The sequence below is a fragment of the Falco rusticolus genome, chromosome 8 (genome assembly GCF_015220075.1).
Source record: "Falco rusticolus isolate bFalRus1 chromosome 8, bFalRus1.pri, whole genome shotgun sequence".
Taxonomy (NCBI): Eukaryota; Metazoa; Chordata; class Aves; order Falconiformes; family Falconidae; genus Falco; species Falco rusticolus.
The window spans coordinates 10191655-10208348 of NC_051194.1; the positions used below are offsets into that span (position 1 = coordinate 10191655).

The window sequence follows — 16694 nt, forward strand, 5'->3', positions numbered from 1 at the left end:
CTCCCCCGGCCGGGCCAGCCCTCCCCCTGCCCGCCGCACCTCCTTAACCCTTTCGCCCACGCTCCCGGCCGTGCGCCAGCCCCGCGGCCACGGCTCCCAGCCGTCCTCCCGGCCCTTTGTGCGGGGCCCCGGCGCTGCTCCCCGGGGAAGGGGGCTCCCCACTCCCCCCACACCCCGCGACCCCGCAGCGCCCAGGTCCCTGCCGGGGGCCGCTCGCACCGCACTCAGCCCGCCCACGGCTCCCGTGGGAGCCGCAGCTCCCTCCGCAGGGGGTCTGGGGCTCCCCGCCGGCCGGCCGTGACCACCCGGCTCCCCCCCGCCCGGGGAGAGCGAGCGGGAGCCCCCGGTGCGGAGCCGCGCTCCCTGCTGCACCGCGGCGGCGGGGAGCGGCCATGGCAGTGCTGCGCCTCGGCTGGCCCGGCGAGGGGGCACGGCGCCGGGCTGTGCATGAGGACCGGGGCCTCCAGAGGGAGCCCGCAGCGCCGTGCGGCTCCGCGGCCGCGGGCCTGGCCGGCTCCGGGCCTGACCGGCTGTGGAGGCCGCGGCGTGCGCTGGGGAGCCGGGCCGGGAGCGGGGGGCTCGCAGGCTGAGCTGGCAGCGCGGAGCCCACCCCGCTGCGCCCGCTGCCCGCCGCCCGCCTCCCGCTGCCCGCTGCCCGCCCGCAGACAAAGCCCCGGGCAGCGGCGGGGTCGGGCTGTGCTGCCCTGTGCCGCATGCCCGGGCAGGGCCGCGGTGGCCCGGCTGCCATGTGCCCACTCCCTGCCCCCAAGAGCGGGCGCTGGGGCAGGGACCTTCCTGCGGGCACTGGCAATGGCACGGGGAGAGGTGACACAGCAGGTGGGGAGTGCGTCTGAGGGCATCCTGCCCCGTACCTCCCTGCACCGGTAACCACAGGGCTGCGGGGAGCGGCACCGGGATGGCCGCAGGGTCCCGCCGGAGGGTACAGTTCCAGCCCACCAGCGTCCTGTGGGATTGTGCGGTGCCACATTCCTAGGAGCGGAGGGCTCAAGCCAGAGGTGGCAGCAGGTCGGCCACTGGGCCCAGGCTGGGACATGCCCTGCCGGTGGCCCTGTCTCTCCCCGCTCTGCCAGCCCAGGAGAGGGCAAACGAGCAGCGTGAGGGCAGCTGGTGATGACCAGCGTCCAGTGTGCAGCTCCTCTGCTTGGGGACAGTCCTAAACCTCTCCCCGGGCCAGCCCTCGCCTGCTGGGTCTCGCTTGCTGGGTCTTGGACACCAGGCTATGGAGAGACACGGCACAGGGCCCTGCCCGCCCCCAGGGGGTTATAAATAAACCATTAGCTTTATTTTGGGAACGTGGCGGAAACGTGCATGGCAGGTTGCTCCAAAGAGAAAGGAGGCAGGTTGGCTGCCAGGCCTTGGCCTGGGTGTGCCGGGGTGCGGCTGCTGCTGCTGGAGTCGATCCCAGGGAGACGGGCTGTGCTGGAGGTGTTTCCCCATTTAGGTGTAAAAGAGGGACCCCAGCCACGGCCCCAGCTATGGCAGGTGCTGCCCCATCTCTGGAGGACCGCATGGACGCCAGGCCTCAGCGCCTGGCTTGCACGGCACTGGCACAGCACAGTCCCAGCTCCCATGTGTTGCCACAGCATATGGGCACCGGGCACGATGGCCTGCGTTGGGTTGGGTGCCATCAGCCGAGCCGCGGGCTAGGACCTCAGAGGGACAAACATGTCACAAGCAGAACCTCTGACTGTGGCGCTTCCTGCCAAGTTACCCCACCCTCCGTGGGTGTGCTGGAGCGGCCTGAGACTGAACATGGCAGTCTCTCCACGGTGGCAGCACACCTGTGGGGGGAACAAGGGGTTGGCGACCTCGGTGTGGCTCCTCTGGGGCAGATGCTGGGAAAGGAATGGTTGCCTCATGGCTAGCTGCAGACAGGGCAGGAGGGATTGCCCGGGCAGGGCCAAAGGGGCAGTGGAGGAGACCGGGAACCCTCGGAGGAGCTGCCAGCACACGTAGGCAGGGAGGAGGCAGGGTGCAGGGCTGCCTGCAGGCCTGGTGCCACTGCTCTGCCGAGATGCCAGCCCATAGCCGCCCCAGGACGGTGTTTTCAGCGGGAGAAGGCTGCACCCTGGCCGGGCAGCAAGGACCAGGCAGCGGGCGCTGCCGCCTGCCTGAGTGTGCAGAGAGGCTGCTCGGGGGCCCCTGCCCGGCGTGGGGGGCGGGGGTGGGGGGGGGCAGTCCGGCGCCAGCACGGCCAGGGGCTCCCGCACGGCTGGGCCGGGGAGGCGGGTGTGTGTGTGTGTGTGTGTGTGTGTGTGTGAGTGGGGGTGCAAACAAAGGGCAGCGGCAGGCGGGGGGCGCGGGTCCGCCCGGGCAGCTCCGCGCCAAGTCCCGCCGCGGCACCCAGCTCCCCGCCCGGCACCCCGGGGGGTGGCCGGGCCCTGCCCCCCGCGCGGCCTGGGCAGCACCGCCCCGGTGCCACATCCCCGCGCTGCCCCGGCCGCTGCCCCCCGCACGGCCGCCCCCGCCCCGTGCCTGCCCAGCCGTGCCGGTGCGGCGGCGGCGTGGCGCGGCGCCCGGACCCGTGCGCGGCTGGCGGCGGAGACCCCGGCCCCCATCTGGAGGTAGCGACGAAGCCGCTGCCACCCGCTGCGGGGGCCCCTGGCCGGCCGAGGTGGGGTGGCGGGGCGCTGATGGCGGCCCGGCCCGGAGGAGCGGGCGAGAGCGGGGCCGGCTGCGCGCCGCTCGGCGGCGGGAGGGCGGGCGGGAGCGCGGCGCTCGCTGTCCGGGAGCGGCGGAGCCCGGCGAGGACAGCCAGGCCGTGGGCACCCGGGCGCCGCTCCCCGGCGGGCGAGGCGAGCCGAGGCGAGGCGAGGCACGGCACGGCACGGCGAGCCCCGCGGAGGGCGACGGCCCGGCACGCCGGTGCGCGGGAGGGCGCCGGGGGGAGCGCGGCCGGGGCGCCGGGCCCAGCCCGCGGGGCGCGGCGGACAATGGCAGGGGGTAACCCGAGCCCGGCGGGGGCGGGCGGCAGCCCGCGCCCCCCACCCCGCTGACCGCCCGCTGGGACAGGGGCCGGGGCCAGGGCCGAGGCGGGGCGGGTGGCCCGCACCGCCGGGCAGGAGGCGCCGCCCGCCTGGTGCCCCGCCGGGGCGCAGGGCCCGGCCGACTCCATTTTGTTGGCGCCCGCTCAGCCGCCGCTCGCAGGCCCGCGGCCTGCCCGCCGGCCCCGCGGCCGACTAGGCCGAGGGAGGAGGGGGGAAGGCGGCGGCGGCGGCCGGCCGGGGCGCGGGGACCCGCAGGTGAGGCGCGGCCGGGCCGCCCCGTCCCGCCCCGTCCCGTCGTGGCGGGGCCGCCCGATGCCCCCCCCCCGCCCCCGCCTAAGATGGAGGTGGGGGCGGCGGGCCCGAGGGCGCGGGGCCGACCGGGCCGGGCCGGGCCGCGGCGGGGAGCGGGGCCGCGGCGGGGCAAGGCCGGGCCTTGGGGCGGCCGGTGGCGTCGGGGTGCGCCGGGGGGGGGCAGCAGTGAGCGCCCCCTCCCCCACCCCCCCCAGGCGGGCAGCGCGCGGGGGAGGAGGGGGGGGGGGGCCCGCTGTGTGTGGGGGGGCGGGGTGGGGGGGCCCCCGCGCGGGCGCGCGCTGATTGGCCGCCGCCGAACCCCAAGAGCGGCCGCGGGGGGCGCGCGCGCAGGCGCGGGGCGCGCGCCGGCGGGATGGCGGCGGCGGGCGCGCGCATGCGGGGGAGGGAGGAGGGAGGCGGCGGAGGAGCGCTGGCGGGGCCTGGCCGGGCCAGGTCGGCGCGTCTCCTTCTCGGCCCGTACCGGGGGCAGGCGGCGAGCCGGCCGCGGCGGCCGCAGGTGAGCGGCGCCCCGCGGGGCGGCGTCGTCGGGCGAGACGGGCGGCCCGCGGCCCGGCGGGCTAGTGTCGGGCGACGGGCCGCGGCCTGGGCCTAGCGCGGCGGCGACGGCAGCGTCGGCCCGCGCGGGGCCGGCGGAGCGGAGCGGGCCCCCGGGCGCGGCTGCCATTTTGCGGCGGCGGCCGGGCTGACCCCATTGTGCTGTGCCCGCAGGTGGATGCCCGCGGCCCGGCATGGAGCAGGCCTGCGAAGTGAGCCGGCGCAGCTGCCTCGTCCCCTTCGGCACCTCGCTGGCGGCCGCCGAGGCCAAGGGCGGCCCCTTCGGCGAGGGCCGCGGCGCCGAGCCGCCCGCCATGCAGCTGGCCGCCGCCAAGCCCGTCTACGGCCAGGACCCCTCGTCCTGCTACATCCCGCTGCGCCGGCTGCAGGACCTGGCCTCTATGATCAACGCTGAGTACCTCGGCGGCGCCGCCGACGGGGCTGAGGCCTTGCCCGACCCCGGCTCGCCGTCCCCCCGCCTCCCCGCAGCGCAGGACCCGGCGGCCGGCGCCGACGGACCCGGCCCGGCGGCCGACGCGCCCCGAGGGGCCCTGGCGTTCCCCTTGCTCCTGCGGGACGGCGGAGAGGAGGCGGAGGAGGGCGCCGAGACGCCGGAGGAGGAGGAGGAGGACGACGACGACGACGAGGACGACGAGGAGGAGGAGGAGGAGGCGGCGGCGGACGGGGAGGAGGAGGCGGCGGCCGAGCCCGGCTCGCGGGGCCGCGGCCGCCCTGGGCCGCAGCAGGGCCCCGCCAGCCCGCTGCCGCCCCGCTTGCAGCCGGCTGAGCTGATGCCGACGGCGGCGCCGGACGGCGGCCCCGGGGAGAAGCTGGAGCCGTCCGCCACCGGCGCGGCGGCCGCCCTGCAGCTCGTAAGCACCGGCGGGGCGCGGGCGGGCGGCGGGGTGGGGTGGGGGGGCGCGCCGGGCGGAGGGCCGCGGCCGCTGCCATTTTGCGGCGGAGGCCGGCGGGGCCGGCCCGGGCGCCCTCGCAGCCGGCACCCTCGAGGGCGGGCAGCCATCTTGCCGAGGGGACCCTGCCGAGGCGCGGGGGGGGGCGGGCGGCCCCGGGGCCGCGGGCTGTCAGCGGGCTGTGCCGCGCACCTGTGCCCGCCGCGGCTCCCGGGAGGGACAGGCACCGGCCCTCCGCCCGCGGGCAGCCGATCGCGGCGAAGTTGCGTGGAGTGGGCTGTCCGTGTCCCGTCCCCCACCCCGTTACAGGCGTGGGGTTCTGTGTTTTTTTGGGGTTTTGTTTTGTTTTGTTTTTTGAGCGTGCTGGGGCTGACGCAGGCAGGAGGAGAGCTTTCCCTTCTCCTGCCTGCACGGGTTTAACGCTGTCAGACGGCCCTTTGTCTGGCCCGGCTTGAGGTGCCCAAGCCGTGATACCTCGGCGATGGCCAGGGAGGGGCTGTGTCACGGCCTGACACACCTCACGGGCAGGAAACCGTGCCTCTCATGCGGGCTGGCTTTTTTTTTTTTTCCTTTCTAATTTCTCTACACTCAAAATTCCTTTACTTTGCTTTCTAATACGCTTAATAAGAAGCAGAGCGGCTTGAACTTTCAGACTTCTGAGTTAGATGCGTTCAGCTTTTTTACATAAAGTTCTTTTGAATGGAGGCATAATTTTTTGGATGCTTTGCAGCTTGACTGTTTGCACACACATGTTTATTTCTTGCAGTTGGGTAGTTTTAATGTGCATTTCTTAAATATGTTTTTGCAAACTTCGGGTTTCTTACTGCGGGATGCTCGGGGTTTTAAGTATTACTCGATGCAGGGTGTGAAAATTAACTGGTGACAGCACTGACACCGAAACCATCTCACTTTCTTTACTTTCAGTAGAGCCACTGATGCCCGACAGATGCTGCTGGTGCATGCAGCACCTGGGGAGAAACACTTGCTTTCTCCGGTGTTCATTTGGGAACATGCCATGTTCCTGCTGTGTGCCCCGGGAGCAGTTGTCACGGAGTGCCCATGGACGGAATCATTTCAGGAAGATGCTGATAGCTGCTTAATTTGCTTGTGGTGCAGTTAGGCTCAGCTCTGGCTCTGGGTAGCTGATCATCTTGAGTGTTCTTTGGGAAGAATCCGTCTCCTTGTGGATACTCGGTCTTTAGTCTTTGGGGGTTAAGACGCTGCTGTGGGTCTGAGGTTTGTGCATCTACTTAGCTTTGTTTTGCAGAGCAAAGCAGCGATCTCTCAGCAGACATGTGCTCGGTGATGCGGTTGTGGGAGGGTCTCACTTTGTAAACAGAAGCTAGCAGAGGTACTTTCACAACATTTGCCTTTGCTATCAGTGGCTTTACTATGTGCTGCACAGAACTGCAGCTTGTATGATGACAAAACTGTCTTGGGTGTTTGAGGCTGTTATTTGAATATGCAACGAGGGGTTGACTTCACTAGCATTGCCTTCCTGTCTGCTGTAGTACAAGGTTAGCCTTGCTGAATTGTTTTGGTGACTTAAAAGCATAGCTGTGTTCAGAAAAAAAAATGCAAAGAAGAAAAGTATTTTTTTAGGCAGCCTTGGATCGTTTTTGAGTCTTGCATTCTTCCCTTAGGAAGTGTGGGTTGTCCAGGCGGTCCTTCATTTTAGCCCTGCTGTTTGTGGGATGGGAAGAGATAGGGATTTGTCTCTGTGCCAAGTTACCATTGAGGCAGTTAGAATCTTTTAATTGTTGAACATGACATAGTAGCTAGAAATAACCAGGCTTGCTCCTCAGATCATGTATTCATGCAGGCGTTTAATTCTAGTCTCGTTTGTATTTGAGTAACCGGAATTCACTTTTTTTGAGAGACTGCTAAAACTTAAAACAAAAACCCACCCCAAATCAACAATCACCAATGCCCAGGAGTCTGCACTGTTATTTTCAACGTGGCTTGTCATGGCTGCACTAATTTTTCAGATATCACCTTTACTCAACCTGATGATGGGGCTCTTCCACCTTACAGCAAGACTTTCTCAGAGCCTTTAATTTTTGAAACTCAGGACTTTGAGTATGCCCACTGCTGCTCAAACAGCCTGTGTCTCGATAAGAGGAAAGTGTGACAAGGGGAAAGTGTGCGTGTATCTCAGACCTCCGTATCTGCCCCTTGTAAGTTTAGAATTTTTCACTAGATCATTGGAAATTGGCTTTGAAAAGGCTGATTTCCAAAATGTCAAGAGTGCTTCCAGCAGAAGGGCCAGCATTTGGTTTAGTCTTTAGTGGAATGCAAAGTCCAGCATTTAAGTAATGCCTCTAGGTAGGAGGGATGGTGGCAGGTATTGTTTTGCATGGGGATTTGTTAATGGCCCTGTCATCTGTTGCACTCAGACAGGGCCCCAAACGGGCCAGAGGTTGCTCAGGTAGCATTCAGTTGTAAAGAAGGATGTGCATATTCGGAAGTGAAGTTATTTTAAGTGTCAAGTTAATCTTAATTAAGGTTGACTGAAGTTCTACATACTCCAAACAGCTACTGACAGATTCTGTGTTGGAGACAAGGAAATTATAGCAGTGGTTCTTGGGTCTTGTTTCTGCTCCAGAACTGACAATACAGTGACTGCTGGCTTATTTCCTTGTTCACACGTTGGGTTATTACCACTTAAATTGAAACGGGAAGTAATTTTTTAATCTGTTTATTCTTTACCATCTTGACATGAGCTTGTCTTTAGCGCTGTTGTAGAGCTCCTGGACAGCATTTTGTGGAGCTGGAGGGAGCATGGGCCCAGGCTCCAGCACTGGGGAGGGTGGGTGCAGCCATGTAAGGTCTGAGTACTGTAGTTCTTGCTTGAACTCGGTTGCTGAGGAATTGGAGCAGGTGGACTTGTTCCTGGCAGAACTCTCATGCTGAAATTTTTGCTTTTTTTGTGTATCTTTTGGTGCCATGTAACTTGGTTTTCACTTTGCCATTTTGTTGGTTTTTAATTGCTACCCGCATAGTATGTTAGAGTCATTTGGTTTGCCAAGTTGGGCACCGGGAAGCAGAGAGTTCTTGGTTTCAAGTATATCTGTGCCACTTTTTGTGCTTGTATGTTACACGCTGTAGCTGTAGGACCCTGGGTTACGCATGCACAAGCAGTTTTTTCTACAGGGCCCTAATGGCTTCAGGCTGCGGGACGTGCTGAGCTTGCGTGAGGCATTTGCTCAGTGTTGCTTTTTGTTCTTCTCGTACTATTTCCTTGTTGTCTAGCTCCACACTGTAGAGTGTGATGGTTGGGTAACGGCAGTGAGGAAGTGAAGCACAGGGGAATCCAGAGCCAGATCTTTCAGCGCTAAGGATGGCTACTTCCAGTGGCTGGGTGTAAGGAATGAGTAGGGCGTGTGTATAGAGCTCCTGAAAGGTTTTTGCTTTACCAGAACTACACCATATTTTACATGTTAAAAGTACTGAGGGCCAGCGAAGTCCTCTCTTTTAAGCCTAGAATTAATCCGTGATGAACTTGAGTTCCATTGCAATCTGCAGCTCTGGGAAACAACTCTCATTATAAAATGTTTGTGTCCCTATGTGAGAGTTACTCTGGGCTTTCGTTTATTAACTGACATGTCTAGTGCCATTTCTCTCTTTGCTAAAAATAAAATAAGGGAACCAATGCCACGTGATACTTGCTAGTCCTGTAAATATTTCTGAAAGAATCTCCTACTACAGACTGTTGATTTGAGGTGTAACTAACTACTGGTAACGTTATATCCCTGAGATACAATAGGCATGGCGGTGGCTTGTTTGAGCAGGGAACATAAATTTCCTCAGCCAGTTGACATCTTCCTGGTGAGAAGATTAATTCTGTGGCAGTCTGTGCTTCCAGCAGGCATGGTCTCCCTCTGCGTGCACCTGGTAAGAACAGGCTTTGGGTGTACTGCTGTCGCTGTGTGTCTGATCTTGTGCACTCCCTTCTTTGCCACTAAGGTTTACACTGTTTGGAAGATGTTATTTTTTTTCTCGGAAAAGAGCACATAGCTGGATCTTACCTGGTTGTGCAGTCTGCTGGCATGCACTGGACCCCTGTACTGAAGGACATCTGTGTCTTGAATAGTTCTAAACTTACCTGCAAGGGACTTCAGCTGTGGTAGGCATCCAGAGCAGTGGATACTTCCACAGTTAGGGCAGTGTCCTAGGCTGTGTTACTGCTCAGCTGTAAATTTTTGAGGTCCTTAATGACTTTTGGTGCTTTCATGATGTGACAGTACTGCATTGCCTCTTTGCCGTGGTGGTGTGAGCGGGTGTTAACATGCTGCCCCAGCAGGACTGTGTACCCTAGGTGTAAGGAGCAGCTCGCTTTGAGTGATGGCAATTTTTTGAACAGTTTGTAGGATCTAGAGCTCTTCTGCACAGCGGATTGGGTCTATGAAAGTATGGATGTGCTGGCTACCTGTCATGCCATGTGAAATTTGAGTGATTGATGCCTTTGCAGTTCGTGTGGGGCCATACAGCTCTCAAGCTGAACATACCTGTCTGAAATCGCAAAACTAGAGGTGTTTCTTGCAGTTTGGACAGTCTTGAAGGCAAGGTTTTGCTGAATGTAATGGTATAAACCTGTATGTCGCTTCTGCTTTCTCTATTTAAACTTACTTTTAAAGCTAGGGTAAGAGAGACTTCATTCAAGCAATGTCCTGGTTAACCTACTCTCTGCAGTCATAAATACTTTCACGTCTCTAGTGAAGACTAGAGGAGTGTAGACTTCACTGGGCTATTAAGCAGTGCAGTTCTACTCTGTACAGCGTGGCACGCTTAGTATGTCACCTGCTACTGTTACAGGAAAAAATGGCCAACAGTAGCAACAAAACTGGCTTTTACAGGTGCTTTTTTTAGGATGTATGCTGCCTCTCGAGGCCTGTGACCTGTTCTGACTGTCTTTGTGTTTACTGGCTGGTGTGATACCTTTTGGAAAAGTGCGTTTCCCAGGACTTGAACCTTTTTTTTTCCAAGAAATCTTACATTGATGAGGGTACAGTGATTCTAGTTCTGCTGTTGCAGCTTCTTCTAAGCCCTTGTTAAAATCAATGGTAGCGGCTCAGTTTGCTGTAGCAGTAGTGTTTGTCTTCAGGGCAACACACTTCTGTTTTGCGTGAAGTCGGGGATTTGTTGATTGCCTCTTGCAGTGTAGCAGCTTCTTGTTGCACCTCATTGCACCCGGTTCCCAGAAGTGGGGTTAAACTGTGTGATGTGTAACAATTACTAGGTTGTATCATATTTTTTTTAATTTCCTCATGTTAAGTGAACAAATCTGTAGCTCACTGAAGAGGTGTCTTCAACTCTGAAAATGATTAACAAGCTACTTGAGCCCCCCCCCAGTAGTATGTTTCAAGTTATAATTGGGACAGTATTTCCTAAAAAGACATTCTTAACTTAAAAACCAGTGTTATGGGTGGTGATCAATTTTGTCTAGTTGCTTAGAATATGCCTCTTGTTTTTCTTGCCTGTGACTGATAGCTTCTTGTATGTAGTAATTTTGATTGTTTTTTTCCAGTTATTTGCTCTGGCATTTAGACAGGCACAGGGAATAGAAGCACCTGAAGAAACAAACTCAATCCTAGCAGGGGGGCTTTCCCTGTGAATTTTTTAAAAAATAATAATAATAAAGTTAATGCCATTTTTAATACCAGAAAAATATGACCCATGTTTTGTTCTGTCTGCACAGAGCCATCTGTGCTGTGCAATGCAGTTTTTGCTCGGTAAAATGGGAGTTAAATCCTTTATGTTGGGTAAGACATTGCCAGGATTTCCAAGTTAATGGGTGGAAAAGGTCTGTAAGAGAGTCTGCTTTGAATTAGAGCAGCAGTTTTCAACCTCTATTGATTTGTGGACCCCTAAACACTTCCCAGGTGCAGACTCTTGTCTAGTGAATTTAGACCTATCAACAATAGCCTTGCTTGCTTTCATATAATTTCATGGCATCAGAGTATTTTTTTGCAGCTGAAAGTTTGCAGACCACTGAGTTACAGAACACGTTGCTCATGTTAGTTGCAATGTTTGACCTGCGTGAATTTTGTGTTGAGTCAAGTGTAATGTTGCATTTGTGCTGTGGGTCGCTTCTGGAGCAGGCAGGGCTGCCATCTCCTGCCTGACTGGCTGTCCTGTGTTGGGAGAAGGGGTGATAAAAGTTGCAGTTTGCTTTGCTGAAATAGTTGCTGGAAGTTGTGTTACATTGGGGTGAGTGCAGTGTTACCAGTTAAGGTCAAGCTGGTGTGGGAAACTGCAAGGTGTGGTGGTGACATCAAAGAAATGGTTTGGCACTAGTAAAAGGGTTTAGGGCTTCTCAGTGTGCGGTGGGACAGGATTGTGCCTGGGCACTGGAGTTGCTCTACCAGTGCTCTGGGAAGGGCTGCAAAGAGCAATTCATGGTTTAGCCTGTGGGGAGGTCAGTCAGGCACAGGTAGTTTCTGGGTTTGGAGATGCTTGAGCATAGTCCTTGCAGTTGTGCCTGGGGATTATAGGGGCCTTCTTGCTAAGTGTGCAAGGTTTCTCGGTGGTGCAGGATTGGGGTGCCAGCGGGGAGCATTAGCAAGGCCACATGCAGCACACAGATGCGTGTTTGGGCTCCTCTCAGCGAGTAGCTGCAGCAAGGGAGTGGAATGGTAGCACCAAGGAGTTCGGCATGCCTGCAGAGTTGTGGTGCTGTGCAGAGACAGACTGGAAAGTGGAGAGTTGGGTGTCTCACTGGTACAGTCCTGGGTAGGAGCATGGGTGTTGCTTTGGCTGACCTGAGTGGATGCTCCTGGCTGCAGCACCCAGGGGAGGGGAGGATGCTGCTGTGGATTGGAGGCAGAGGCTGACACTGCTGGCAGGTGCCAGCTGAAGTTCTCTGTTCTTGTTAAATGAGAAATCTGGTTTCGGTGTGGCTGCTCACAGTAGCTTTGCAGCAGTGATTAAATGTGCAATAGCGATAAAGATTGACTTGGTGCACATCCATCTCTTGTGTCCAGAAGCACTGATGAAGCTAGGAGGAATTTCAGCAGTGTTGCTTTGCCTCTATTGAAGGATGGAGAAGCACTCGTTAAAGTTGACATGTTGGCTTTCTGTGGTTACCATTAAGATTGCATCAAGATTTATCTCATCTGGGTCTTTGGAAAAATGGGAAAAAGAAATTGAGAGAAAAGTCCTTGTGTATCATCTGTCTTTCCCAGCACTCATGAGGGTAGGTCTGGCCATGGCTGGTTCTGTCTCTAGCACAGCCAGAGCAGCAGGTTTGTACTGAGCTGACCCACTCAGCTCGTTGCCGGGTTTGGTGGTAGCCTCAGCTGTGAGGGAGCTGCACAAGCTGTAAATGGATGGTTTGTCTGACAGTCAGCGGCATCGGCTTGGGTGCTGAGCTGTTGCTGTGGCTCTGCGTGAAGCGGCGGGTGGAAGGGGCAGCACTAGTGATGTGGGAAAGGGAGCGGGGCCGGGAGTGCCGTTAGTGACTGAGCCACAGGGAAAGGGCAACGCATCTCCAGTCCTGCAGGCTTCCCCCTGTCCCTCTCCATCCTCTTCCTCGGGGGGTGGGGTGGGTGGGTGCAGGTGGGTGAAGTGCTGTGGTAGGGAGCAGCAGGGTTGCTAAGCAAAGCTTTGTGCAAGTTCTCGATAGGGAGCTTGTTCCATGGGTTACATCCAGTATGGGATAGCTGCGATTGCTGTGGGAGATGTCACATTCACGCTGCTGTGGTCTTCAGGAAAAAGTTTTATAGGTAATAAAATACCAGTGTAACTCATAAGAACTTTCTAGACACTCATCACAACTAATGCATTGGGGACTTTTTTTTAATTTATTTCTGGACATGCAGAAATTCACTTCAGAGTGTGAGAAACCAGAAGTGTTGAGTTGGATAGAGCAATCCAACAGTATCGCATACTAGCCAAAGGATGGGGTGCCTTTTGGTTTGCTATTTTTTAGGAAAAAGTGAACAGATAATATCTTGCACAGTAGTATCTCAGCACACTGGATTCCTCCAGCTTTTTTCAGCTCCTGTAGGGCCTCTGGTGCTGAGCATGCCACGAGGCTCTTGCCCTGGGCCCTGCTCGAAGGTTCCACGTTCCTCCAGTCTGGGAGGAGTGTGTTCGTGACTTTTCCTCCCACTGTTGGTGGAAAGATAGAAACCTGGCTGTTGCCTCATGCAAGAAGGGCAAGGAGCAGGGTGGTTATCTCACTTTTAGTAGTTTCTCTGTTCACCCTGATGTTACTTTGTTGTTCGATTTTTCCCAAGCACCTATTCAGACTTCTTACTATTTTGGCTAATGTGGCAGTCTCCCACAGATTTCTAAATAGCAGTGAAACAAGTCCGATTCTTCTTAATTTTAGTTGGCTGTCCTCTCACAGTATATGTGGGGGTATGTTTAGGAAGCTGGATGTGCAGCATAAAGATTAGGAAGCCTCTCTGAAGCATAAGTTTGCAGGACCTGATGGTAGAAGCATGAACCTCCCTCAGGGCATGGCTCTAAGTGTGAATAGATACAAACAAATAAATAAGTACAAGGTAAGTTTATTGCACTGCTAGTGTTCAGAACTTCAGATTGCATTTTTGGTAGGGATTCATCAAAAGCAGCTGAAATCTTAAATGCAAATTAAAACTTAATTTTATGTGAACAGAACATGTACAATTTTTTGTTTTGGAAAAATGGTTCAGTTGGACAGGGAGAATGTGCATGCTGAATACCACCTCATTTTGAGGAGGTTATGGTCTTTTGTAAGTGGCATCTTTGCATTTGGGCTAACAAAGTGGGATTGTACCTTCACCTTCTGTGCACGATCCATAATTTCTGCAGAAGATTAAATTTGCAAACCCATGTTAAATGTTTGTTGCTTTTAAAGAAGCATTTAAAATGGAATAAAAAAAAACTCAACAAAAACCCAAAAAACCCCCAAACCAAACCAACAAACAAACCAAAAGAATGAACAAGCAAGTGTTAGTAGTTACACATTTAATTCAACCCAAACTCCCAGTTTTTAACCGTTGAGGTTCTAATGCAATATTCACTTTGTGCTGCATGTATGTGTTCTCTAGTAAGCAGAATGAAGCATTACAGATTAAGCTGTAATGGATACAATTTACATATATAAATTAGAATAACCAAGTTTTATTTTGCACAGTTTGAATCAGTTTTTCATTTCAAGGGTTTAGAAACTTCCTGTCTGAAGACGAACATTGTGTTTATCAGATGTCTTGCTTGTTCACAATTTGTTTGATAATATACAGAGGAGCACAAAAGTAAGGCTGAAAAAAGGGGGCAGATCTGATGACCTGGTTTCAGTTTAGGTTTTTATGCCAGTTCTCTGACATAAGGTACTTGTGATATTTTTTCTTTGTGAGACATAGCTGAGTTTTGGTAATGCCTGCAGTTCCTCTTGCTTGAAACATTTAGTGCTGGTTAGAAAAGCCAGATTTAAAGAGAACTTGGTTTATCACTTGAAATGTATGCGGATAATCAAGTGTTAAAAGAGTCTTTCCTGTTTCAGGCTCCTGGCAGTGGCTTGAAATCTTTTGTATGTTTGTGTGTCTGTGGATTTCTCTCCACCAGGGATCTGGTGAGATCGTACCCCTTCTTTCCTGCTTCTTTCTGCCTTCCTCAAACCTTGCTGTCCGGTGTGCTTCTGATTATTAGGATGCTGAAGTGCTAAAGCTTTCTATTGTACTGCTGTTCTATCCAGTCCATAAGGAAAAAGATCTCCATTAAGAAAGTGAAACAGGGATGCTGTTAACCAGTTACCTTGGTGTCCGAGACTTGGTATTCTCCCATCAGTACATTCTTTATTTAAAATCCAGATGTTTGTAACTCTTGAGCTTAATAGAAATGCTTCAGGATATAGGAATTACCAAATGTAGTGCAGTCAGATCTCTTTAATTTAGCCTTTCACGGTAGTTCATATGTACGTAGCACCCTTTGCGTTTATAGGCTGCTGCAGCCTGGAAAACGTACTAAAAACTTGCCAAAGACAACAAATATCCGTAGGCATGCAGATAACAGAAGTTTGGCTTGTATCATAATCTCTGCTGTATTTTTTGCTAGTGAATATTTAATTGGTGAGTATTTAACACTTCTGCGTGATAATGGTCCCAGATAAGAGGTAGTATACTTTTTCAGATGTGAATGTAGGTCAGATGCCTGTTTGCTTTTTGCTGCAGTGCTGAATCTGAAGGAAGACTGGAGCAGTGCAGGGGACAAAGGGCATGTCCCCTGGTCCCCAGCAGTGCAGGCTGCCTGTGGGTTTCCGGCAGGCTTCTTCGACTTCTGCGTTTGACTTGAAGTGTCAGTGTGATGATTACTGTGGTGAGGGAGGTGATGGCTTCAGCAGATACACCATGCAGGTGTTGTGGTTTGGGTGGTTTTTGTACATAACTTACTCCCGTTGGGCTTACCCTCTCCCTGTGCAGGGATTTATTCCTGTAAGTTTTTTCACAGTGGAGCACAGAGGGCTCCTGCTCTGCCTGCATGAGTGCAGGTTCAGGATTGGACCCTCTCTCTATAAGGGCTGAAAGCTCATACGCTCGGTAATGATACTTTGCGTGGAGGAAACTTTGATTGATGACGTTTTTGCTTGGCTTCGAATACTTACTAAGCTACGAAGTACATATAATTTAATATTCTTTCCATTTTATGTTTTTTTCAGCCAATTTGGTTTTGATTTCAGAAAAACTTACTTAAAACCGGGATCTTTGCAAATGAGAATTTATTTTTTGGCTTTCATCACAAGCAGTTACTAATTTCAGTTCTTGACTTTGCTTCAGTGTTGTTCTTAATCTCATCTCCTTTTTATCTTTTACGTGCAACATTCACCAGTAAAAATTATTTCCCCAATTGCTGTCTTTTTTCCTTTATCTGTATTTGTTCATTTCCCAGTGCATGAGTGTTGGAGCAGAATGAAATAATGAACAGTGGATCACTTAGACTTCTTTCCAACCTCACCACCCTTAGGAGCAGGATGGTCGTAGGAATTGTTAACTATCTCCGACTGTCAGCAGCAGTTACTGTATGAGAGTTGCAGCCATCGCTGCTTGATTCTGTGACTGGAGTTAAAGGCTCTGGGCCCCCTGCTCGTGAGAGGAGCTGTATGGGCTCAGGACAGAAGGATAAGCCTGAGCTCAGAGGGCTGAGGTTGAAGCTGCTCTGCTTTGTCTTAAACTGTAATTTTGGAATTTATTTTTTGAAAGTAATAAAAAAAATTTCAAAATATTTTTGGAAAATTTGGAAAAATGAGGTTGAACTTTAGCTGCAGGGAAGTGCTTTTAGGATACTTTTAGCAATGCCCTTCCAGACTGGTTCTGGGAGTGCTTTTAATAGAATTTGCCCCAGTTGCTGCCCCTCCTTTGCAAGGGCAGAGGGTAAATGACCTGTTGTATGATGGTGAAATGGCAGGAGTTGGGAGTGGCATGTCCTAGGCATGGCACACTGGTGACACCAACCATGTGATTAGATTGTTAGTAGATCCTGCTTTAAGCAGACTGTTTTGCCCAGGCTAGTCCAAGTGTCTTCAGATGTCATCTCTGCCTCAAATTTGCTTTGTTAGATATTTTTTTTTTGTGCTAGTACGAAGAGCTGTTGATCTTCAGCCAGTTCAGCCGTATCTGGGGGTGGGTTGTAGGAATTAGGTGAACTCCTTGCTATCTCATCCTGTTCAGGAGAAAACTAATGATCATTGAACTTTAAGGAAAAAAAGGTGGTCACGAGGGAGATGGTGGACTGACCATCACCAGGGTTCCAGTTCTAACTAGTAAGGAGTAGATACTGGGAACAGCCTGTTTGTAATCCTGGGGGTAGATGGGCTGCAGGGAGGGGCAACCTGATGCTGGAATGAGAAGGTTTGAAGAGAGCACTGGAAGCTTACGGGGCAGAGTTGTTGCTGCCTTCTGCCCCTGGCGCAGATGTATGCGCTGGCTGGTGCATGGGGTGTGACTTA

General features: G+C 54.6%; 1 protein-coding gene across 7 annotated transcripts in view; it reads left to right on the plus strand.

Moving 5' to 3' along the window:
* Positions 1–2752: 2752 nt before the first annotated feature.
* The window catches only part of NSD1 (nuclear receptor binding SET domain protein 1), a 66878-nt gene continuing 52936 nt past the window's right edge, over positions 2753–16694 (plus strand). For 6 of the 7 annotated variants that reach the window (XR_005105718.1, XR_005105719.1, XM_037397178.1 and 3 more), the window contains exons 1-2: positions 3710–3816; positions 4029–4726. Coding sequence is in view for 5 of the 7 variants with exons in the window: in XM_037397178.1 (XP_037253075.1) it covers positions 4049–4726 (678 nt within the window). In the remaining 2 variants the exon portion in view is untranslated. Of the gene's footprint in view, positions 2887–3709; positions 3817–4028; positions 4727–16694 lie in introns of those variants that run through there. The other variant, XM_037397179.1, reaches the window with a different exon arrangement.